This window comes from Pyxicephalus adspersus, chromosome 3 (genome assembly GCF_032062135.1).
Source record: "Pyxicephalus adspersus chromosome 3, UCB_Pads_2.0, whole genome shotgun sequence".
Classification (NCBI taxonomy): domain Eukaryota; kingdom Metazoa; phylum Chordata; class Amphibia; order Anura; family Pyxicephalidae; genus Pyxicephalus; species Pyxicephalus adspersus.
The window spans coordinates 35,421,400-35,448,427 of record NC_092860.1 but is presented as its reverse complement, the minus strand read 5'-3'; the positions used below and the strand labels follow the sequence as shown (position 1 = coordinate 35,448,427).

The 27,028-nt window shown below is 36.2% G+C and overlaps 1 protein-coding gene across 1 annotated transcript in view; it reads left to right on the top strand.

Moving 5' to 3' along the window:
* The window catches only part of GLIS3 (GLIS family zinc finger 3), a 211,393-nt gene that overhangs the window by 144,339 nt on the left and 40,026 nt on the right, over positions 1-27,028 (top strand). The window contains exon 7 of the mRNA XM_072404214.1: positions 8,980-9,121. Coding sequence (XP_072260315.1) covers positions 8,980-9,121 — 142 coding nt within the window. The remainder of the gene's footprint in view (positions 1-8,979; positions 9,122-27,028) is intronic.

Here is a 27,028-nt window from a genome sequence, read left to right as displayed (position 1 = left end):
GAAAAAGCTTAAAAAAATAATAAAAATAAAAGACAATTTAAACTAACAACTATTTTAGTTGCCAAAAGAATTGAAATTTGTTCAGTCAATCAGTGGATGCATTTGTTTGTCTGATGACCCCAATATTTGGCTTTAGTTCCAAGTCACCTGCTTGTCTATTTGATAATAGGTTAGCAGTATGATCATACTGATTCATCTTCCAGCAAGCTGGAAGGCAATACCAGAAGCTGCATGGGTGCAGCAGGAATCTGGGGTGCCATCTGATCTGGCTTTACACTGTGACAGTGATATGCGAACCACAATGAGGCTGATTTACTAAAGGAAACCAGGAATAGATCTAGTTCGGGATTGACAATATTTGCCAACTAATAACAAATGATTTTAAGACATACATTTCAGGTTTGCTGGATCACCAAGGTTCTCTCATGATAGTTTTCTTCACCCATCTTGGAGAACTTTAATAAATCAGGCCCATTTTGTGTTTTCACTGTTTTCCCAAAATTCTATGTTCATTATTATAATTGATTTAAGACAACTAAAACACACAAACATTCAACGAGATACAAGTATTGGCATATACCCTTTTATATTCAGCACAGTCATAATGAACCTTGGAGGATCTGAAGAGCAATAACATTTTGGCTGTGGTAGCACTGTGGAGACCTGGCATGCTCTGCTTCTTTCCCTTACAAAATATTTTCGTATTTATAGACAATAAAAACTGTGCTGACATTTTGGGCTACAAAATTACACTAGGATTATTTGGTGTAAAACATGGAAGAAATCAACTCATAACATTTGGTGTTGCTTAATAAATTATATAAACGTTATTACCAATTATTTTGTGAATGCAAGATTGAGACTCCACATTGTCATCCCCAATAAAATGTGAAGCAATACTGGTATTTTCCAGTGATTAATGCAGATTTATAGTACCAAGCTAATGTTGGTTTCAATGACCCTACAGAAATACTATTCAACTTAATAAATGGTCTTCAGATAATAATTGTATTTTATATAATTTCTTCATTAAATGGAAAACATTACTTTTCATTACTGGCCACTCAACATAACATCGCAAGCATGGCTTCAATAGATTTAGAATTTAAACTCTGATGTTTTGCAGAATAATTGTACATGGCAGCTGTTAGTTGATATTATAAATATCTTTCCTGATGTTTGTCATTGTGCATGAATGTTGTACCTTAAAGTGGCTATATATGACCCAGGCATTCTAAAGACATAATGGTATGGATGCTCTTAATTATCTCCTTTATAAACTTAAATTCTTAGATTTATGCTAAGCACCACATGGCAGATGTGCTATATAATCTCTTCAGTGCCACAGGGATTTGCTTATAAACTGTATGCACGGCTGGATTGTTAACCGTTTGCTCATACCTTTATTTATTGCTGGTTTGAAATGTGAGACGGCTCATACTATGAAAGCAGCACATTTGTTTTTACATAGGCATTAAAAAGTCAAAAATAATAAAAATAATATATATAATAAATAATTTTCTGCTTATAAAGATGTATGTTTGAAAATCCACTATCAAAGCTCACATAATACTTTGAACCCAATGTAAACTTATATGAAACTAATTCAACTTTTTCTTAAACAAACAATTTTTGTTGCATATTCTGATTCCAATGCTGTACATACTTTTGTTCACATCCTGACATTTTTATTTGGAAATCTGTTACATTTTAATGGTTTGACATTTATTTCCTTCACCTGGATAATTGTACATTAGTGGAAAATGCTTCAGTCTTTAGTTTATTAAGCAGCGAAGGAAAGCTAGGGTTTGGGTTTTGGGGTTCTGCAGTAATAGTCTTGTCATATTACATTACTTTAAGTCTAATAAAAACTAAGCAAACGGGCTGCAGTTTGATTGTTATGTTGATAAAGGCTCTTCTGATCCCAATCATTTGGTATTTCACCAGATTGTCCTGGACAACTGCTGATGATCATGTCACATCAGCATATCCTACTAAGGTTTTTCAGACGGTAGGTCATTTGAAATTCACATTATTGCTGCAAGTGTTAGTGCACCCAAATATAAACCAATCCTGAGCTGTCCGACCTGTTCTCTTTATTTATTACCATGTATTACTTTTTTGAAGTGGTATTTTCAGAGTAGAATTCTGCATGTAAATGTAAATGTAAATGTAATTATTGGTCAGAAGTAGCAGAGCCATCCAAGGAATCTGATATGGTCTTCAATTCTACTACTAATTCTTCTCTTCAGTACAGTAGAGACTTTAATTACTTCAATCCAGTAGATTAATCAGATCATGATTGAATTCACTGGTTCACTTTAAAATTTTACACATTGGGCCTGATTTATTGAAGCTTTCCAAGGTTTGTTACCCCATGATAGTTTATCTTCTCCAGTGTTTGTTGCATTTTATGTCTATAGAATGCCTTCTGAGTAAAGCTGCGTACACACCTGCAATTTTTCTCGTTGGAAAGGATCTTTCACGATCCTTTCCAACGAGAAAAGACTGCACGATGCATGAACGATGCTGTACATACAGCACCGTTCATGCTCTATGGAGAGGGGAGGGGGAGAGCGACGGAGCGGCACCCTGCTGCGCGCTCTCCCCTTCCCTTTCATTAGGATCGGTCGTCGTCCATCGTCCATGGATCCGCCAGGACGGTCGTCGGACGATGGACGACGACCGACTGTACACACGGCAGATTTTCGCCCGATAATTTGCCGATACCGATTATCGGGCGAGAAAAATTTGCCGTGTGTACGCAGCTTTATACTGGTTGATTGTACAATCTCTGCAAATCTTTTCTCCCACAATAAAAAAACAACCAAAAATGCACATATATTCTCAATTCAAGATTTGTTGATGCCATTTCAGTGACCCAAATATTTCTTACAATCACATGTTATTACAAGTTCAGATTTTTTCACAAATTCAAATAAATGTGTCATTTTATTGATTCCTTATTACTGTCACTGATTTTATATTCGATTACAGGAAACCTTGACCGCAGAACAAAATGCTATCTAGGCTTGCTATCTAGTGTTTGCATATTCTTTCCTAGGTTTGTAGGGTCTTCTCCTTCCATAAAGTACATCAAGGTTATTAGTACAATCTAGCACCTAAAATGTATTTAAACAATGTCAAATGACATTTTTTCACCACAAAGTAAAAACCCAACATTAAGTAATTTAGCTGACTGTGGTCTGAAGTGCTGAATTAAAATTCTGCAATGACCTTGGAAATGTAACTTGTATCTGTTATTAATTTTGCAACTTGGCAGAAAGGCATAGAGTGCCTGTGAAATGTAGTTTTACCACAGAAGAAACCATAATCTCAATTATTTTTTATGCACAATAGACCCTTCTTGATTAGTAGATAAAAAGATAAAATGCCAGCTACAGAAAATTAAATTTGTGTGTGACTTGGAGAAATATTCACTTAATAAGACACTGTTATTAACGATTACTTTGTTTTGTTATTTTAAAATGATTATGAATAGGAAATGCTTAAAAAACCTATTTGATCCGCTCTAAATATTATGTATTTTTATTGTAAAACATGATGGCCAAGTATTCACATGTGTTTAACAAGCAGGAAATGAACTCTTACTCATCTGTGTAGCTGCAGCACTGTAGAGCAACTCCTCTCTAAACACTGCAGACCAAGCCTTTTGTCTAGCAGCTAAGCTCACTCTGATCCCCTTTTAAAGGTACCCGCAATGTGTTTGCATTAGTGATTAAAAGGCTGGAGGATCCTAAGTCACTTATGGGAGGGAAGTAGGGTGAGGTGAACTAATAGAATGACTTGAACAACTTCAGTGTGTCTGCTGTGAACATTGAAGTTAATTTGCTCCATGTTGCCTTACAGAGGCCAGACAGGCTTATTTTGAAGTTGCTTGTTGCTGTCAGGGAATACCGGTCTCTGTCTTCTTTCTGCCTAAATGCTAGCAGTTCTGTGTAGTGATCACAGCATTGACTAATTCTGCACAATAGGCATACCACACAAGCCCTCAAAAACGTAAGTACTTGAAACATATGTAATACACTTTGTATATGTGGTACACCCTGTGCCAGGTTTCCTTTTCTTCAGCACCCTACCTGAATTTACCAGCAAATCCTGACTGTCATTTTGATAGTCGGGACTTGTTCTTTATTATATGAGAAACTCTTGCTTGTAAATAAACACTTGCAGAACAGTGTCTGCATTGTTCACAAGAATTATCATGTAGTATAAATATTATTGTTACATTTTAATTATTCTGACATATTCATAAAAGTTTAAGGGATCTTTGATCTCAATATAATGTAAGTTAAAGCTATCTTGCAACTTGCAGGAAAAAAAATTTACTCTAGTCCTGTACCAAAATGCTTTCACTGATTACATTGCACACTAGGAGCTTCTTATAGTGAAAACGCAAATAGAAAGATTTTTTTATTTACATGGCGTAAACATATTGCACAGCTCTTTCCCATGTTCATGGTCCTTTTTCTAACTGTCCCCCAAAAGTGCTTACAATTTATTGCCCCTACCATAGTCACATGTCAATAACACAGTCTTAAGGACTATTGCATGTTTTTGGGATGCGGGAGGAATTCCATGCAAACACAAAGAGGACATACAATGTATAAACCTGTGACCTAGTGTTGCAAAGTCAAAAGTACTAGCCACTGAACCAACCGTGTTTTTTGTTTAAAAATGTAAAAACTTTTTGATTGGGGGGAGGGAGAAACTAAATAAAGCAAAATGTAAGAAGATTGAACTTCAGGTTTAAATAAAGTGTGTTCCTGTTTTACCGCCTTATAAACGCTTAGTCAACCCTAATCAGCCCAGACTTATTCATTTCCCGCCATCTCCCTTTATTTATTATTCTACTGCTGATTTTTTAATGTTCAGATATTATTTTCCAAATAATAATTAAAGTAAGTTAAAGTAATACGTCTAACTTATTCTATCTTCTAACTAACTAATCAAAGGCAGTATAAGTTCTCAACTTTGTAATAAAACTTACAGAAATTGTCCCCATATTTTCAGATGGGCTAGCATGAATTAGTTAATTTAGTCTATGGTGTGGTAAACTGTTTTTAAGGATATGAGTGAACCAAGACATTTACACGATATTTATTAGCGAATACACAATGCTGGGAACCATTGAAATCTAAATACCACAATTGCTTAACATTGTTTTTATTATGTACTGGTAAGGCATAAAACCCACAAATATTTCTAGATAATCTCAACCTTTCAAAAGCTAAAATATTTTTGGCTGGAAATTGTTAGCACACACAGACCTTGTCTTCGAGTGGAAGAACTTTGCATCCTTTGACTCTTCTGACTTGCTGTGTAAGGCTATGTACACACGTCCAATGGTTCTCGTCCGACAATCGGCTCAGGGCCGATATCGGATGAGAATCTGGCATGTGTGCAGCGCCCGTCATTCATCGTCCCAACGACCTTCCAGGCGGATCCATGGACGATGGAGAAACGAACGATCTTAATGAAAGTGAAGAGGGAGAGCACGCAGCGGGGTGCTACTCCATTGTTCTCCCCCTCCCCTCCCCATAGAGCAGATTGGTGCTGTATGTACACCAGTCGTTAATGCATCGTACAGTCCTTAGTCGCTGGAAAGGATTGTGAAAGATCCTTTCCTACTACAGTTATTGCACGTGTGTACCCAGCCTAAGGCCTGTTAAATTTATCATGAAAGTGTTTTCTTTTATCTGTTTATTATGTTCAACAATATTATCTGTTGATTGTGGCAGAAATCTAGCAAAGTCTTAACAATCAGTAGCGAGGGGACAATTCTGTAGTGATACCTTGAACATTGTTATCAGCTCTGTTGAACTCCACAAAACCTAAGATTAGGAAGGAACACACTTTCTGTTCTCAAATGACAACACTGTTCCTTCATAGATACCGTACAGTAAATGAGCACTCTCCTACTCACCTTAAAGCTGCGTACACACGTGCAATTCTTGTCGTTGGAAAGGATCTTTCACGATCCTTTCCAACGACAAAGGACTACACGATGCATGAACGAGTGCTGTACATACAGCACCGTTCATGCTCTATGGGGAGGGGGAGAACGACGGAGCGGCACCCTGCTGCGCGCTCTCCCCCTTCCCTTGCATTAGGATCGCTCACCTGGGCTGTACACACGCCAGATTCTCGCCCGATATCTGGCCGATGCCGATTATCGGGCGAGAAAAATTTGACGTGTGTAGGCAGCTTAAGATTGGAAATGTGTTATAAACATAATAACCAGATAAAAATAAATGAGGCAAAATAACTCAGTCACAGTATTTATGCATTAAGTACTTTACAATATATTACATTTTTGACCTTGGGTTAACATACAGCTTAATTTCTCAAGCAGTTCACAAATGGCGGCCATGAAAAAGAAAAAACTCTGTCAAACTAAAATTTTGAACTGGAGAGCAGCAAGGAAAATTTCCAAACTGTGGTCTACATTTGTTACCATACACAGGGCAATGTCCTTCAATTATGCCTGTGGTCTTTAGTGTGCTGCCAAGAATGGATATTAAAAAATAATTTAATATAAAAAGTAGCAAGCTAGGGACCCAAGTTGCAAGGTCACTGTATGTGCATTATAGCATGCATAATTATTTCCATTCCTTATGAAGATATTTTGTGTCTTTTTCATTGGTTACTAGTAGCTATGGGGGTACCTTGTACCCTAAAAATTTCAAGTCATTACGACCACCGATTTAAGGTTTGATCACAGCGAGTTGTTAGGCTGCAGAATATGACAAGCAGCTTTAACACAAAGCTATCACACTGTGCTGCCGATGACTTCATTACACACTGGGAATAATCTTCACAGACAGTTTTTTTTATAGAATGATGAGAGGGGGACACTGGCTGTCCTGCCTTCATCTGCTATCACATGCATTATGCTATTAAAGCATCAACACATTTTTTAAATTATATAAGAGAATGACTTTACCTTTTATATGTTGAAAATTTTTTTATTTTTTTCGTTTTTCCCTTTTCCTGGGGGAGACCCTCTCCTCTTCCGTCTTTACTGCCATAGTGGTAAAAACTGAGGGGAAATCCGCAACCTCCTGGGATATTTGTGTCACATATACCAATTGGGCTGTGGGTTGCTCCTTCTGTGCATGCATCTTCAGAGGCTTTCTCATAATGTAAAAAAAAAAAGGGCTCGATCTCATGCATGATCAGTGCAGGGCGGTGCTGGACATTAAAGTTGGCATCAGAAAAAAGAGGGAAGCTGAGCCAGCGTGGGGCTTATCTGAAGTTAGGGTGAATTCACACTGGTAGTAAGGTTGCATTTGCTGCATTTTCCCCTTCCTCACGCCAGGAACCACTGCTGCTTAAAATAATGCTAGCTCAGAAAAAGCCTATGTGAACTAAGCCTCACTTGTTACACCACATTGATCACACTATTACACTACTTCAAGGCATTACACTCTTAAAACTTGGAACACTAGGCAGTTGGATGAAAATATACAGCACTGGACAGTTGGGGCATAATACATAGAATAGAAGAATTGGACATACTAACAGGGCAGGCATTAAAAAGTTGGAACAAAGTATAGGTGGTAGGTAGAACACTGACACTAATAGGGGTTACTGGATACCTGTAGCATAAACTACTGAGAGCACTAAATTTGCTGTTGCTTGCCCCGCTCCCTTTTTGACCACCCAGCTACAACTTTCCCCCACCCCGCTGAAAAACATTTCTGGGGAGAACACTGGGAGAGGATACACTTTCATCAGTGAACCTTGGTGATCCAGCAAACCTGGAATAGATTATTCAAAGTAATTTGCTTTTTGCTAGCAAATGCCTTGAATCCTGAACCAGATCTATTCCAGGTTTGCTGGATCACTCTCCAGCCTTTCTAGAGCTTTAATAGATCAGGGCCAGTATCTAGAAACATCTGTACATACACTAGATTTTCACCCTAGAGAATCACAATGATAGTCTGCTGTGTGTGTGGAGTTTTGGTAAATATTTTATGGCACTATCATGGTACTAAACTGCAAGGTCTTATAATATTATGACAGCAAACACACATGCCTTGATATGCCTCCTAAGGGCTCTATTTTTAAAACATGGAATCTGACATTCCTTGAAGGGAATCAGTTACTGCCATTGAAACACATGGAGCTGAAACATTCCCACAAAGAAATGTGTGAGGGAAATTTAATTTCTTATGCAAAATTTAGACATTAGACTACTCTGTAAAAAGTAGAAAATATATTTCTTTTAGCTACTTGCTATTACAGGGTCCAAAACAACAGATTATGTAGCAAAACTGAAGGATGAGAAAAGCATTTATTAAACTGTCAAGGCAGACAGTTTACTTTCACCAGAAAAAACTTGTCATATTGTGAATGTTTTGCACAGAAAAGAATTCTGCTAATTTTGTGCTTTTTCATTTAACATGTTTAAAATTGACCATACAAACTAACATGGCAAGGATCTGTTACAACCTAGCTAGCATACTATCTAACAATGTTTCAGTGATTTTATTTTAGGTATGTATTTTTTTACACCATTTTTTTTATTTACTGCTCTATACCATAAATTCAATGTTACATTTTGAGTTAAATCCAGATAAGATGGGCCTGGCAGGTAATGAGCTAGAGGACTATACTATGAAAGTATGCAAATCTTTCACAACATGTTGGCTCCTGGAGTACACATGCAACTAATTTCATGATGAATACCCATTACAGCTGATAGCACTAAAAACGTAAGACTTACTAGGTAATCGGAAGCAGACGTTTTTAGCTGTGTAAAGAAAAAACATATGGATTTCATAGAACTACTTAGAAGCCTCTTTACCGTGGAAAATAAATTATTGCTAATTACCAAGACTCATGCTAGCCTTTAGTGCTGCTTAGGTCGTATAGTAAACCTATATTAATGTCACTTATTGCACTGACCAAAAAATCATAACAGGTGATTTGTGTCATATGTTTTTCCTTTAGTTACGTCCAAGGGCAGAGCTTGACCAAGAAGTTCTCAATGAATGTCTCACAATTCAACCTCTACAACCAGCAATTTCACCACAAGATGCTACGGAGAATTCACTGGGAAAGTCACCAGGCCCTGTACATGATACATACCCAGGTATAATGCAGATAATACTGGTGTAGTACTATAGTTTTTGCTTGTTATTCCTTACCTGTATGTTCATAACAATATAAAAGGAATTTTGGCCACCTTGTATATGAGGTTAACATAAATGAAGATACAACAATTTCAAAGTCCACTGACATCTTACATCTCAAAAATATGACTACTGTAAAGCTACGTACACACGTCAGATTTTTATCGCCCGATAATCGGCATCGGCCAATTATCGGGCGAAAATCTGCCGTGTGTACAGTCGGTGTCGTCCATCGTCCGGACGACCGACCTGCCGGATCCACGGACGATGGACGACAGCCGATCGTAATGAAAGTGAAGGGGAGAGCGCGCAGCAGGGTGCCGCTCCGTCGCTCTCCCCCTCCCCTCTCCATAGAGCATGAACGGTGCTGTATGTACAGCACCGTTCATGCATCGTGCACTCCCTTGTTGTTGGAAAGGATCGTGAAAGATCCTTTCCAACGACAAAAATTGGCAGTGTGTACGCAGCTTTACTGTGGACAAATTGTTGATTTTCAGTTCAGTCAATAGCACATTGTTCTAGAAGACCTTATCTTATGTCCCATGGCAAAAGGTAGTCTTGCTTTAATGTTTATTTTTAGACAGCAAAATTGTTTACATGGCACACCTCATACAAACTTTTAATTGGTGAAGTCTCTTTCTAATTGTACATGCATGCACTGTGAAACTATCTGTTGCAAGTGTTACCTTCAATTCTTCGAGACCTCCTTTTAGCATCAAACAACCCATTCCTGTCCTTATATTGCTGGGCTAGCCAATCCTGGAAAAAATTAGCACACATTTGAAATCTATATTTCTTTATAGCAAATAGGTTCATTTCCTTATAGGAAATGTACAGAATTTAGATAATTTGGCAATCATTTTAGGGCCCTTGTTTGACTCACAGGCATCCACAACCATCTTTCTGAGGGCTAAGAGAACTTTATTACTGGCATGATATCACCACACATATTAACATCAAAGAGAACACCTTTGATATCTGAAGCCTAAATAAGACAAGTTCCACCAATAAAGGTTTTTAATGGTAACTAATCTGGAACACCTGCTTTGAATTTCATGGATCTGAATTGGTGGTAAATGTAAGGATGTACTTATTTTTCTCTATATGGATAATATATATTTTCCTTTTCTTAGACTTATGAGATTAAATACCGGTACATAATGTAAATTTATCAACTGTACCTGCTGACACTGTTTGAATGAAGGTAAATGTGCTTGTTCAAATGATGTCCTCAAAAATTTTTACAATATCTATTAGCTGTACCTACTTCGATGTTTACCTGAAGTTCAGCAATTTATTACGGCATTATCTTACAATTAAAATTTTTCTGTGGTTACCATTTCTATATTACAGAGTTATGGTATAAAAGGTTTGCTTAAATATTGAAGAAAAAGTTGAGTTCGGTAAAGACACCTTTAGGAGTAAATATTCTTTATATACTTATTTTTAATGCATTGATCAGCCATAGGCAGCACTATCTTGTATCTTGGTTGCCTTATTTGAAGGACTGAGAACTTTATTTTTTTTTTTTTCTAAGAATATTAGTTCAGCTGACAGCACTGGATACAGTTTTAAACAACAGCAGTTAGAAAAAGCATTACTGTACTTAACCAAGAAAACCATCTTTATTTAAACTATGTCTATCAGGTTTTCAAAAAGGTATAATTTCTCTCCCATCTCAAGCATCTTCTTTGTGCTTGTAAACTAAAAAAAAACTGTAGTGAGCAAATACATATAACTAATAAAATGGAAAAAGTGGGCATACATTGTACAATATACATTGTGTATACACATATCTATAGATACTTTCTTAACCTCCCTAGCGGTTGATTTCTTTCCGGTTTTATATGTCTAAAAGCGGTACATTGTTTTTCATGAAAATTTATTTTACAGTATAATATAATAGTTTGAGTATAATAAAGTTTGAAACACAAAATCATGTAAAAACAATACATTGAATAAATTAAAAAATATATATTTAAAAAAAATTTTAATTAAAAAAAAAAATACATGTTATACTAATACTATTATATATACTGTAAAATAAATGTTCTTGAAAACAATGTACTGCTTTTACACATATAAATCCAATGTATTGCATTCAATACAGTTATTTTGTATTGAATGCAATATAAATGGATTTTGAATTTCCCACCCTGGTCACTCATCGTGTGCAGAAGCCAGCCGGAGGAAGAAGAAAGAAGACGTTCGGAGATCGCGGCGTTGGACAGCGGGGGACTCCGGCGGATCAGGTAAGGCTCTACTTACTAACCTTCCCGTAGGTTTACCACTTTTAGCAACTTTTTTCTACCCCGAGTCACACTCGGGGTTACCGCTAGGGAGGTTAATGCAGTTGCCACTCCATAATATAAACTGTCATAGCAATTACCAGTGCTCTAGAAAGCCTTTGTTATATATGAAATTTAAAAAAGTAAAACAGGGACTGTATATTTATAGCAAAACACAATTATAAAACAACAGATTTTACAAGCTTACATTCATGGATCTTTGATGATCGTTTCCAACAACAAATGGCTAAAAGTTGAATTAACGAGCGTTGTACATACAACGCTATTCTGTTCTATAGAGAGGGGAGGCATCATTGTGGATATAATTAGAATTTATAATTTAGAACTGATATTGCATTTGATGTTCTATTCATAAAAAGGAATCCTTAATGTGTATCTTACAATGTCCCATATGATCTTCTTCTATGACCAGTCTAACTACAAATACAGTGTTAGGGCCAGTGTCAACAGGCTTTTTATTTACATCATATAGGTTTTGCATCACCATAAAAGCATACGCAAAAACCGCATAAAGTGGGTAAAATGCAGATCAGAAGCAGGCGAAATGTGGGACAAATACACCTGTCAGTAAATTCTGAATAATTTTAGGAACCCTTATTACTGTCCAGCTGATGTTATCAACACCAAAAGGCCAAAGCCCGTTAAAACAATTCCAAATCCAGTCAGTACAGGCCCCTAAGAACATCAGTGTATAAGGCTTAGTCTACACGGACTGTTTCCCAAGCGTTTAACCTGAGGCTTTTAAAGCCTTTGTTTGAAGTCCCCATGCATTCCAATGGGCTAATCTACACCAGGACGTTTCCTTCAGGCACGTTTTTGAGCTTTATAAAAAATTAAAACGCTGGTAAATCGCGGAAAAACGCGGGAAAACGCGTCCATTGATTTTAATGGGAGCGTTTTCCTGCGTTTATGCATGCTAGAAATTGTCAATAAAAAGCTTCCATTGACTTCAATGGAGGCTTTTACAAACGTTTTAACAATAGCCTGTCTTCTGTGTCACTATTCCATGTGTCATGCATGAATAATTACATGTACTATGCTGTTAAAAATTAACACCTATGCCTGGCACGTGTGAAGATTGTCTGCCATTGTGTTTGCTTTCAGTGCTTTTCACACCTGCAAATGATGTCATTCATTATCACTTGTGTGTAGTCATTGTCTTTAATTGTGCTTCACTTTGCACTCTTTTCAGTCTATTCTGTGTATACTGTTACATTTGTCACTGTACTGTTGCATGATCACATTATCACATGTATGCAGGGATGTATGTACTTCCTGTACTTGCAGAAATCACTTCTACCAAGTGCTAAAACGCTTGTAGAATCGTGGTAAAACGCGGTAAAACGCGGATAAACGTGGCATAGATGTTTTTCAGCTTTTTCCAGCATTTAAAAAAAGTTTTAAAACGTTAGAATAAGTGCATAAAAACGCTTATAAATGCAGTAGGAACGTTTACATGCATTTTTACAAAACGTCCATGTAGACCCAGCCTAAATGTGTGTAAATCAGCCCTAAGTGAACTTCTGCAAACAACAGATACACTAGGCATGTGTAAAGAGTGTTTGGGCCCAAAGAATTTTTTCTTCCCAGGCATCGGCTGCAATCTGTGAATGCTATTGTGGTGTTGCCAGTTGCTGCATACTGATCATGGGCTTATTACATATAAACCTGGATGTCTTAAATTAACATTATTCTGAATCTTGTAGAAACCATTTCCTAATTAAAACCACTAATTTTGTGACTTAAATACACAATCGTTTGCAAATGTTGCCTTATAACAAAACAGTAATTTCCGTATTTTAGAGCTTATGTTATTTACATCATTAAATGCATATTGTTATCTTTAAAAAAAGTCTGATGCCAGTTTGCAATTTAATGTTGGGAAACTACATTTGACAGACTTTGTTTCAGAAAACAGGTTTTACCAATTGTAACCATGTGTTTAAAAATTAGAATCATGTACAGTGTAGTGAAAATGAATGAAGGGTTACATTGGGGCCCACAATGAATGCAGAGAAGTCTTCATAGCAGCTTCTGGGCAGTTGTTGAGTTAGCCATGTTATATGGACAGCTTGCATTCAGCAGAGGCCATGTGCTGCATATTTGTTTTGTAATCAGAGACACAAACGTGGACAAAGGTTTCATTTATTAAGAAATTTTGCCCTGCAGGAGAACTATAAATCAGCAAGAGAAACGAAATCTGTGCTCACATGTGATCTGGAATTCATACTTGCATTGAAAGCCATATAATCATACGATGGAGCAAGTTAGCTTTGTACAAGCTGGTAATAACAGTTTATGAGTGGTTAAAGCTTTTCATCAATTAGGCATCAAATAGGAGGGACATTTATGATTATTACAGCAGTGGAAAATCTTAATTTATGTGGTTTATTTTTAAATGTTGATGAACAAAGCAGTCACCCTTTTAGACTGAAAAAATATGAATCAGACTGTCGCAACTGTGAAAAAATGCAACTTTGATCTATAAAAAATATATTTGAAGGATGTTTTATTGCTGACTGTTGCTTTAAAGTGGTAGTTTTACCTTAGGAAGCAGTTTTTAGGCTAGCCTGGGCAATAATATCACTATAAACTAGTTTAAAGGAAATTTAAACAAAGAGAAATTTTATCATAGTTTTGTAGATTATTATTTTCATAGTATTTTTTAGCTCAACTCAATTTTTGAACTGGCGAAACTCACAAATGATAGAGGAAAATAATTCCCACGGAAAGCAGGAAAAGCTAAACAGCTTGGGGCCCAGTACAGTGGGTTGACATGTTTTACCCAGCCAGCAATTAAATTTTGATATAATCCTAAATAGACAGAACAGGCAGCAATGCAAATTCCTGATGTCTGATGATCTGATGGGTGTGAGAGTAGAATGTGAAGGAAAAATCTGGCCACTTGCTTTCTTTTTTTTTTCTTTTCAAAATTGTATTCTTTTTAACAAGTGACAGGTAGATGAAAGGATGAGTGAAAATTCCCCAAGTAGGACCCCAAGCAACAAGTACAAGTACACAGTTCATAGTGTAGTAAGTACAAATCCCTCAGATGGCAGAAAAAAGGATTAAATATAAATCTCCCCAATTCTTTTCTATTTGATGGGTAACAGAAAACCCCTAAAAGTCACACAGGAATTAATAAATACACATTTTTAATAAGATAGTACGGTTCACAACCACAATAGCCGAATGTGGGTTATGGCTATCAGAGAGAACCAAGAAAAGAAATTACCAGACACAGGGACACAGAGAGCATTTACAATTTCACAAAATAATCCTAGTAAGGTCACAGGGCACCATTTAAAATGATTTTCCTCTCCACTCCCACAACAAATTAAAAAATGTTGGTTGGCATTGGACTTTTGTTTTCTTGGTGTCTATATGTTTGAACATGTTAATGCGCCTGCTTTCACATGTGCATTGCATTAATGCATAGAAAAGGGCAGTCAGTGTACCAACATGCCCCAAAACCCCCAAACATTCATTTTTTTGGTAATGCAGTGCACCATAATGCACAGTAGTACATTACTATGTGTTGTGTTTTGCTGTGCTGCATGTGCATCGGAGCTGCTTTGCCTTAGTGCATGTTATTAAATGCAAAGTGTGCTAATGCATATAGCATTCTGTGTTTTTTCTATTAGGTATGATCTGATTTTGAGTCATTTTTCATTTATTGAATTAGCAAAAAATTAAATTGTGTCTGGTATGTGGTGCTTTTAAAAATCCAGGTTGATCTACTTTTTTATTTTCCTATAAATGCTTATTTCTTAGATATTTACATTTATTACATTACAAACAAGGTATTTAGGTTGCACCACATGAATGAAAAAAAACATAGATGGGATTGAGCCATGGTACAAATATTAGAGGTAAAGTGGAAATTATGGGTCCAGAGATGGGTAAAATAAAGTATACTAAGTTTGCTAAGGGACCTGATCATACTATGCACTAACCGGGTTAGTAAATTCTGCTCTACTTTGTTCCTTAACAATGAAAACAGGAACAGGTACACACATACACATTTTTAGTACAGTATCTGTATTTATAGTTTATTTTGGCAGAGTGACAACTATTCCATTTGCTTTGAAAAATAATTTAATTTGAAACTGTTGCTAATGTATAAAATATCATTCACAGTTGTTATAGAATACACTGTCAAGTCAAACAGTGTGATTCTGAACTGGTGTTAAATATATTTTGATGACTGAATAGTCCAAGGGGGCTTTTAATTTCTTTTAGGAAAGCAGTTATATAAATAATCGTATGCTATCATTTGACTTTTTTATATTTTTTATCACCTTGTTAATTGGTTTTTACACCAGGGAATTTGAAAAAAAAATCAGTTTAACTAGAATTTAATTCTTGTCACTCTAAATACACAATTGGAATACATATACTGTATATTAGCTGTTTTTTTTTACTAAAGGATTATTCTCTTTAGTCAGTTTTGTAAATCCCAACTCCTCTGGACTGCTCAGCTCTGGAGCATCCTGCTCCATAAATATTCTGCATTGTATTACTTTTGACAAGGGTTTCCCTGTTAAGACAGAGACTGAAAACATGAGATCAGGTCTATTGGTGGTGGTATATAAAGTAATGACAGATCTTTCGGTGATGCTTGTGAACAATTAGCTGCAGTAAAATAAATAGTAGTGAAAATTGTTAGGTTAGGAAAGAGACGAAGTGGGCTGTTGTCCTCGAGGGCATAACACAATTTGGAATAATTATGAGCTCCTTATAAAGATACCCGCTATAAAAATGGCACAGTTGATTGATGCTCATTCATGCCAAAAGGTGGGGTGATCATTTAATGCTGTGGTGTGGGATTGGGTGCAGTGGTCCACTGGTAATGTTATAGTTATGGTAATGTTATAGTGATGGAGTGATGCCATTGTGAGAAAAGCCAATATTTATAGAGTCAAAAGGTCAGCATGGCATACAAGACTTCCAGAGATTGTGTAAACTCTTTCCTAAACCTGGTAAAAGTATTAGCATGTGATATCCACTGTGATGCCATGCTACTTGGTAGGTGTGTCCTAAAAGGTGATTTAAGTTGTAGGACATGCATAGCATATTGTGGCGAAAATTTTCTGTATGCTAACAATGGGATTGGGAGGTTCAACTAGTTGGTCACAGGTCCTCTCTTTATTACCTATATAACTACCAAATTTGGTTTGTTACCCAAATAGTAATTTGATACAGTAAAATTTAATTTTTTTTATTAAAATATATATATATGTGTGTGTGTTACTGAACTGCGGAGATGTAAACCTGGCCCTAAACCAACAACCACAAAGGAATTAATTAAACCATTTACTTCACCTCTGCCTTCTTCATAGTCTTTGCTAAGAGAACAGTTTAAACTCGTTCCATAAATCAGCCCCAGTGTTTGCTTAACATGCTAGGATAGTCTTTTTATTAACAAAGAGAATCCAATTACCATCCAGATTTTACACTGCTAAAGAAACATGCTCTATCAATAAAATATTTACAGCATTTGTATCTGTCACAAGAGGTTTATCTTGATGAACCTCTGTGGTACATGGTTAGTGAGTACGCAGGTATCATTCTCTGCAGGTAACATAATGTGTCTTAGCTGCAAATCAAGTACATTTTTTTCAATAAAAAAATTTGCAAACATTGTAATGTGGAAAAAAAAACACAAGTTTTTTGTTTATGATTCCATTGCAGCACAATCCCAAAGGCATCTGCTAAAATATCTATAACGAAAGATAATGGAGAAGCTTTAATATCCGTTACCTGATAAAAGCAAGCAAGGAATTACAGTAGTTGCAGTAAAAGTATGCAAAACAGATGGTATTTGCAGGTCTTACTGATTTCTTCTGCTGTATAAACTGGCAAGCTTGGTGTTATTGTATTTGCAGGATATTTAGTACATATAGAACACTTAGTGTGGGTTAATTTGTACTTAATTAGTTTGTACAGGAGGTTTATTTATTTCTTGAGTTTGTCACTATATCAGTTTTGGTCACAACCGTTTTGTATCACCATTGTGCAAAAAATCTACAGGACCAACAAAGCTGCACATTAAGGGATATGCTTCTTTCCGATGTGGCCTTTCAAACTGCATATAATAGTCTTTCCCCATCGTGGTACACATTTCCTTAGGCACTTGGTTGCCTTACTATGACATTTTTGGTGCACTGTCAACGTTAGTTACTCTCCAGATAGCAGAACGTACCTCCATAATTTTTCCCTAATGATTTCAATGGTGTTCTGATTCATGATATTAAAAATCAAATATCCCCTAGAACCAAACAGAGACAAATTTTATCAGTGTTAGTTATTGCAATATTCTTTATCAGGCTGGAACAAGTAAAACAATAAATCATTTTTTTTTTTACAAAAGAGGTAATCCTAAGTAACAGGTGTAACTTTGGGCACCGAAATTTGCCTGCAGGCTCCAGTAATGGAATTAATAATGGAATAAAATGATTATTAACCAGGATTTTTTTTAGGAGGGGAGATATGTAGTGATGTAGTGAAGTAGTGATGGTTTCAAAAGACAGAAGAAGATGGGTAGACAAGTTTGATAAAATAGGTTTTGAGAGCAGAAAGTAGGAGCAAGCCGAATAGGGTGAGGAAGACCATTCTAGAGAGTTGGGGCAACTCTAGAAAAGTCTCGAAGCTGTGCGTGTGACGAGGTTATGAGTGAGGAAGTCAGTTGTAGGTCATTGGATTAGCGAAGAGAGCGACTAGGGGAGTATATTTCTACCAGGTCAAAAAGGTAAGTGGGACAAGAACTGTAAAGGGATTTGAAGGCAAAGCACAGGAGCTTGAATTTGATTCTAAGGTGAAATGTAAGGCAATGGAAGAGAACTACAAGGAGAGGCAGCAGAAGAAGAGCGGTGGGAAGGATTGATGAGTCTGGCTGCACCATTCATAATAGAATTCTTCACCTGTTAGTTATACAAGGAGGTAAAAGATGATCAAGTAAAGAAACATTTTTTTTTTTTTTTTTTTTTTGCTGCTGGTATCGAAGCACATGAATTTGACTAATATTCCTAATTTTTAAGCCTTTGAGTGGGAGGGCAGCCAATCAGGTGTGTTGGAGTGGACTGTTGGAGGTGTGCTGACATGGAACTTGGTGACAGAAGGAAGTAGGAGACAGATAACCTCATTAGTGTCTGTTTTGCCCTCCCATTCATGGAGTGAAAACAGAAAAACTATCAGGGTATAAGCCCTGATCATATGATGTATGTGTTTTTTTTTTATTTATATTTAAGTTTTGTATTTGAATATATGTTTTTAGGTTTACTTTTCTCAGTGTCAATCTTCTTCTCTAAAGCACATTAAAAAAAAAACTATTGGATATTATGATCATGTAGTTAAGAAGATTGAAATAAATGAATCAACAGAATACTTGAGGAGAGGGTGAGGTGAAAACTAATGTTAGTGTATTTGTATATTCACCATATATATTTTTTTTGTTTCTTTAAAAACAATGATTAATATTATTATCATCAATGTCATTAATGGAGTGTTATAAAGTTCCTTCCCTCTAAAAAAACATCATGTACATAGGTATTTCACTATATTTATTTACCACCTATACTAACAGCACTGAGCTTGTATACATATTTTTGTAATTACACCTTTGCTAGATAAGCAATTATTCTATACCGACGCTAATAAACTTAATATACATTACAGTTGCAATTGTTAACAATATATAGCATTAGGCTCAAATCTCTATTCTCATCTATAGATATAAATCACGATGTCCTTGACAATACTTGGTAACACTTATACGTCACCTATACGCCATATTTATGTATGGAAACATATATACTTCACCATTTTCAAATCAACAGACAAACAGTTTGATATTTTAATATATATTTTTATTCCAGTAAAATACCATATTTATTGGTTCTTTCCAAATTTGAATATTATTTGTTCACTCATTCTTCTTTTTGAAACACACAATATTCAGTGTTTTATATATCCTTTTCCATTTGGTATATACCATTACCAATAATATCATTATTTTCATGAACACGATCCCTATATCTATATTCATACAATTATTGTTTCTATATCTAGATACCCCTGGTAGCTCAAAGGTCCCCTGAAGAAGCTTATACAGGCAAAACGCGTCGGGGTGCTACACAGTCATTCACCAGAACTTGCCTGCATAGAGATATATAAAATGTCTAGAGCGTTAGTCCCCTAATGTTCCCCTTCTAGCTTGGCTGAAGGGATGGGACTACCTAACCAGAGTACTGTACTTTTACTTCATATATATTTTTTTGAATTGTTGCACATTATATGATTTATAATATAACCTAATTATACCACATAAAATATTCAGTTTGCCTTTTAAACACCAACTTTTCCTTTTGTGTTTATGAATCAACAGAACAACCCATTGCTTATGAATCAAAATATATGAACAAAATAATCTATCAACAACAACTGTCTTAAATGCAGCATTTTAACTGAAAAAATCATAGCTGCTCTAATGATGGCTGCACGACATATAGACGTGATCTTATTCTGAAAGCTGCTTTATAACAGATCATTTAGAAACTGGAGAAACATTTCCGTGTGTAAAAAAGCAATGAATGCTGAGCTTGTTTACTGTTTATGGCTAAAAATAGCTTTGAAATTACATCATTTATTAAACCCAAAGGTAGCTGGAAATATGTGCATGGCATGGGTTTAACAAGATGATGTAAATTGGTCATTTTACCCTTTCCTGCCGAGTTTCTGAGTTTGTACACAAGGTTTCATGGTTGCTACTTTTTACAGTTTTTAAGCCCCAAAGGATGGTTGTAATTAGTGATCTTGTTTTTAAGGAGGGCTGAGAATTTACTAGGGGAGAGGAGATTTCATCCCTGTATGTCACCCTGTATGTCAAAATATATATGTTTGCCATCACCAATGTTATTAAAGTGAGGATAGTTTACCACTGTGTACCAAAGCATAAATAGTTTTTAGATCTTAATTTATTATGAATATGAAGTCACAAAATGACTGCAGTCAGTCTATCAAGAGGTTTGAGTTTTATATTCATGTCCATGGGCAGCAGTGGGGATGCTAAATTTCCTACAATATTTAATTGGAAAAAAATACAAACATGGGTGCTGGATCCTGTTGTAAATAGTGTTACATTAAGGCGTAGTGAGGGGACAGAAACAATTTAAGAGATTCTAAAGCTTGGTTGGAACAAGTCATATCACACCACAATGATGGCTAAATGTTAATGATTTTGATTATGTTTTTTCACACTCTACTGCAGGCTGTGGGAGAATTACTAGCATTCATTAGTGTGTCAATTGATTGACCATTAACCATCCTCTTGATAACCTGCTTGATATCTCTCATACTCAGAAAAGCTCATGCACAATCCAGTTTTAAAGTGAATCAGTAGTCTCAGTTCATAACAAAATCCTTTTTTTAAATTGATGAAAAAACTACAGATCACCAAACAAACTTTGATTTCCTTTTTTGATCTATCTGTGCCAAAAACATTGCATCAGTTTCTAATATATGTTTAGCCATAGATTGACCCCATATTTGTATGGTTGCTTCTATCTTAGGCTACGTACACACATGCAATAATTGTCGTTGGAAAGGATATTTCACGATCCTTTCCAACGCCTAACGAATGCACGATGCATGAATGGGTGCTGTACATACAGCACCATTCTGCTCTATGGAGAGGGGAGGAGGAGAACTTGCATTACGATCGTTTGTCGTCCATCGTCCATGGATCTGCCAAGACGGTCGTTCGGACGATGGACGACGAGCGCTGTAAACACGCAAGATTCTCATCCGATATCGGCCCTGAGCCAATTATCGGACAAGAACCATTGCACATGTGTACGTAGCCTTAGTTATCTTGCTCCTTGTCTTTCGGAAATTGGAGATCTGCCCTACACCTATAGGTTAGCACAGAATACAGCTATGCTGGTAAATATATACCTGAAAGACCAAGCCCCCATATTTCTATGGCACAACCAGAACTGGATAGACAGAAATACAAATCATTTTGCAGGTAAAAAAAACTCTATAAACATATTTCATCTGTATATATAGCAGTTTAATTGTGGTTTTAATTTAGGTTTTCTCAAATAATATCCTAAATGTTTATCCAACAAAAATGTGTAGTTGTTATAAAGTGTGCCTTTAAATAAAAAAATTGCAGTGACTGAACTTTCTAGCCACATAATTGCCGTAGGGTTTCTGTTTCTTTTCAGATGTCTTCCAACATTGGTTAAGCATTAACATATATTTACAGAAAGCACTGAAACTATAAAGATGATGTCACTTTTTGACCTTGGTTTGTTTATCAGCATCATATGATTGCAGTGGTTCCCTCCTCCCTGCACTTGCAACCAACGGAAATGTCCTGTGTTATAATATGCCATGTCTAATCCATTGTTACAGCTGACAGTCATTGGTAATATGTTTAGAAAGGCACCTCTGAGCTGTGTAAATGGCTATGACCTTTTAATAACACTGAAATGTCCAGACAATGAACTCTCATTCCTCCAAGCTGGTGACATATTGTAAAAAAAACTCACAGCATGTCTCCAGTCATTGTCCCAACTGCATTTTCATCTTACTCCTTACATACCAATAGCGTTTTGGTAACTGTGATGGAAAAAAATAAATTGCTCATTTGTAAGAAAAAAACTCTTTGCAACCTTTTACTTTATACCTCAACAATTCATTCATAGAAAAGGCTGTATAGATAGTCAGTGATTCAGTGATTAATTGGGTTATTTGTGTTCATGGTTAATTTGGTAATTTGGGTTATTTATATACTAATTGTTTAGTAATGGTTTGTGCAAAGAACATCCCTATTTTGTACTTTAGTAGATTTTATTAGTTGAGTTATTTTTTTCAGGATTTCTTTGTTCATTTTACAAGCTTTACAGCACGCTGTTGTCTGTAAATCATATACCCTGTTTCCCCTATAATAAGGCACTGTCTTATATTTTTTTAAATGCTAAAACATGCCCTAGGTCTTATTTTCAGGGGAGGTCTTATTTTTCCATGAAGAAGACTACAGTACACATTTATTGTTGAAAATCACTCATGTGCCATTCATTATCCCCTTCTGATCACTCTGTGTGTGCCATTGATTGTCCCCTTTCTGATCACTCATGTGCCGTTGATTGTCCCATTTCTGATCACTCATGTGCCATTGATTGTCCCCTTTCTGATCACTCATGTGCCGTTGATTGTCCCCTTTCTGATCACTCATTTGCCATTGATTGTCCCCTTCTGATCACTGACTCACTTTTTTTTGGCTTCTACGGCCTCTTTTGGCTTCTAACAGACTCTGTTAGGGCAGGGATCAGCAGCTTGCTTGTCCTTCCTGGCTTTGAAGTTACTTTTAGTTTCACTCTGCACTGCAGCCAGCATTGAGGAGTCACACAGAGGCACACAGTATCAGGTATCGGAGGATGTCTTATTTGCGGGGGGTGCTTTATTTTAATTGTTTGAGCAAAAATCGGGGGGTGGCTTATTTGATGGGGATGACTTATCATCGGGGAAACACGGTAAGCCATAATGAGAAAAGAACTTTCTTTACATATTGTGTAAGAAGGGTCATACCACATACATATATAAAATGAGATAATGATAATACTGTTCTGTAATAATAGCAGTGTGTTACTACCAGTACGCCCAGCTGTTTTCTGTGTGCACTTCTTTCTAGTTTTCTCCTTCTGGGGCCAATTCACTCAGAATCCATGCAGCCATAGTTATGATAGGAATACAGAACAGGCTGTCTAGATCAGTACATATCCCCATGTGTATCACTGAATGTTTAGATCCATTAACAACTTGAGTTCCAGAAGCTATTTAAACTCATCCCAGCTTTGTTTGAAAGCAACATTGAGCATCTGTATCCTTTATCACTGGTAGTCCGAATTGTCAATGATAGCCAGGGTTCAATACTAAGCATTTAGGCCCACTATTCAGCACTGCATAGGAGTCCTATGTAACAGGGAAAGTAAACACAATTATTATTGCCTAGTATTTATATAGTGCCAACATATTGTGCAATGCTTTTCAAGTTCCATAGTCATGTCCCTTGCTGTCCGTCAAAGGGCTCACACCCTAATGTTTCTACAAAAGCTATATGCTAATAACACAGTCTAAGGTCAATTTGGGAGAAAGCCAGTTAACCTAGCTAGCGGAAACCAGTAGACCCGGTGGAATCCCACACAAACTCCTTGCAGATAGTGTCTTGGCCGAAATGCAAATCTGGTACCTAGCACTGCAGAGACCAGAATACTACCATCTGAGCCACTGTACTGCCTACAATGTTACAGAGGTTGGGTTTGAGGCTGAGGCTCTTCTGTCTTCAGCAACACATCACTGTTATAAACATTAAATGTCATCTTTGTTATAGCATTGGAGGAACATGATAGGTTCTCTTTAATGAGACATCTGTTCTGTACTCAAAAAATACTCCTCTACATTACATACTGGGGAGTTTGTTTGCCAATGCTGGACTCCCAGGAATTACAGGTAGGAGTCCCAGGCCACCCAGATCACTCTTAATTAGGAAACTGCCAGTACAGTTTGAGACTGACAGGCTTCTAGCTGAAATTACCAGTGAGTTGGTAGTTTAGGGAGTAGGGAATAGTTAAACCCCCTGTTGAGTTTGTAATTACTGTCCTTTTGGGGAGATTTCCCCTCACTTGCCGTCCTGGAGACACAGTAAGAAGTGAGATCCATAAGTAAGTAAGATACATCTTTCCAAAATATCCCCAATGAAAAAATCCTCCCCACCTTTAGGACTGAAAACTGTTCTCCTCCCAAAAATCCTCCCCACCTTTAGGACTTTAAACTGTTAGATTTCTCATCACGTTCAGCATTGTTAACATCTGTCTCTGTTACCTGAGAGTCTGATACCTGTAATACCAAAAAAAGGTGATTTTTTGGGGGGGCTAAAAATACCTTTTAAGAAAACCTTTAATAGAGTAACATGGACATAGTGCTAGTTGCCTGGCTAATGTACTGACCCCTAAGGTTTTAAGATTTCTATTGATTCAGAATAAGCATGCAGATGCAAAATTCTGAGTTTACACAAACTTTCCTGATGGGTCTGGTTGCTCTGCTTTAAATAAAGCACTACATTATAATAGCCAGGCAACTAGTGTTTTCAGAAGTGCTGTAGGTCCCCCTTATGTGTTTTTGTGTTCTTGTTTTAGCTGATTTTTATTTTTACTGTAACTCTTTTAATATACATCAGAACATTTTTGTCAGAAGTTTTACATGAGAATCCTTGTATGGTTATGGGTCAATGGTACATGTCAGAAAAAAAAGAGGAGGTAAAACTTGCTGATCACTCAGATCAAGAGGTGCTCGGAAATAGCTGCTGAGATGAGTGCAATTGTCTCACGTTTCACTCTGCTTTGTACCGTTTAAGGACTTTACAATGTGGTAGCACTTACAGTGAGAATGGTAGATATGTTTGATCTGCAGATTAATACTTTACTATTGTATCTACAATTTTTTAGAAACTGGAAACATCTGTACAAAGTAATTTGTACATTTTCAGTTTAAAAGTAGAAGACAATAAAGAAGCAATTAGAGCAGCCAATTAACCTGTGGTATGGGAGCTTAACTAGTTCTGAGTACAGCACTTGTAATCTACTAAATGCTTATCCCCAATGCTTCATAATACTGCTACAGAATCCTTTTTAATGACTGCAGTGGGAATAACACAATTAGTGAAAGACCTAATCTGTAAAGTTTTATTGTGGAAGGTAGTTGGCATGTCAAAGAATACTTCCAGGGCATTCCTTTATACATAACAATGTTGCGTGATAAAATGGTATTTTAAAATACTGGTAATCCAAACTACAAGTAATATATATGCATATAAAAACAACTATTTATACTCTTTACTGAACCTTACTGTAATGATGATAGTTTAATGAATTAAAAGCAGGGGAAATCATAAATGAATGATTACATGGCATAGACCAGGGGTCCTCAAACTTTTTAAACAGGGGGCCGGTTCACGGTCCCTCAGACTGTCGGGGGGCCGTACTATAGTTTGAAAAAAAACAGGAGAAGATTCTTATGCACACTGCACAAAACGTATTTATTGTATAAAAAACATGAAAGAACAAAAAAAAAAGTGGCGTTTACTTTGGCTTTAAAATTGCTTGAGATTATTCCTCAATTCCTATGTGCATTGGAAAATGCACAGATAAATTTGAATTTTCACTGTGTGTATTGAAAATGCAAATTTATCTTGCATTTTCCATGCATTTCCCTCATATGCAGGGTTCACAGCAAGGTAGTTTTTATCAAGAACATTTATTAGTCGCTTTTAACAAAAGCTGTGCCTATTTTTATACCTATATGGTTGTGCATCTTAAAACGATTTTAGAATAAATAAAATAGGGAAAACTTTGTACATTTTGTATTTTTGGTATATCACAGCTTACATTTGGACTCTAGGTTCCATAGCATACCACCCCTTTGTTAATAAATTCGGCATATAGTAGTAGTACCTGTTTTAATGGACATTTCAAAATGCATTATACGTTCCATGAACATAGAATTTGCTAGTTCATATGGAATTGATGCACAGTCAAATGAGCATATACTTTAGTGGATCAGTCAGATTTTTTTCAGTATGTTTTTTCCTGATTTATGCAACTTTACAAGAAGCAACTTGTAGTTATTCTGCCACAGCATAGCTAAGTGGATTTCTGCTGTCTCTAACAAAATGTATTCTTGCCACTATAACGCCTTTATCTTTTACTCATTCAGCTGTGATAATCTGCTCCTAAATCTGAAACTATTTTATGCAGTGTGTAATTTATGTTTGATTGCCCTTTTGCATATCTTTGAATGGAAGCTATCTTTCTTACCTAACTTACCCAATTATTCTCTAAATGGCAAGAGAGAAGTATCTAGTCAACATTCAACATGTTTTTCAGATGAGATCATAAAACAAAAGGTGGACAGAAGTCACAACTAAAAAGCACTATCAAAGTTTTAAAATATTATTAGGTTATGTTCCCTGAGCAATTTTTAAATAGACACTCGGGAGAAATGTACTTACTGAAAAGCTCAAGGAATACTTATTCAGAAGGTTAACAATCTGTTCTGGTGACTTTTTAAGCAGCATGTGGGCGGGATGTGCCTCGTTATGCCCCTAACTAATACAGGAAAGATGTTGTCACTAGTTATAGGGGAATTGGTTTGAAAAACTAGGCAAATTGTGATTAAACGATGTTGGGTACAGCTGTACAAATGGCATATTTCCATATTTCCCAGTCTATCATGTAAATACAGCTTAATATTTCTGCCCAGGTTTCATATTATCTGACTACCTTTTACAGTTTGTGTTCAGTTAGATTTTAAATGAGTCCACTTAAAAGGGCTTTTTCTTTTCTTTCAAACCACCCTGAAGAGCTTCTGTTCTTCACAGGTACACATGCAGCAAAATCCTACAACTATTGCAACAACTTTTAGGACAAATGTAAACTCTGACTGTTCATTCTGCATTAAATCTGATAAAACAGTATATAGATAATGTATTCTGAT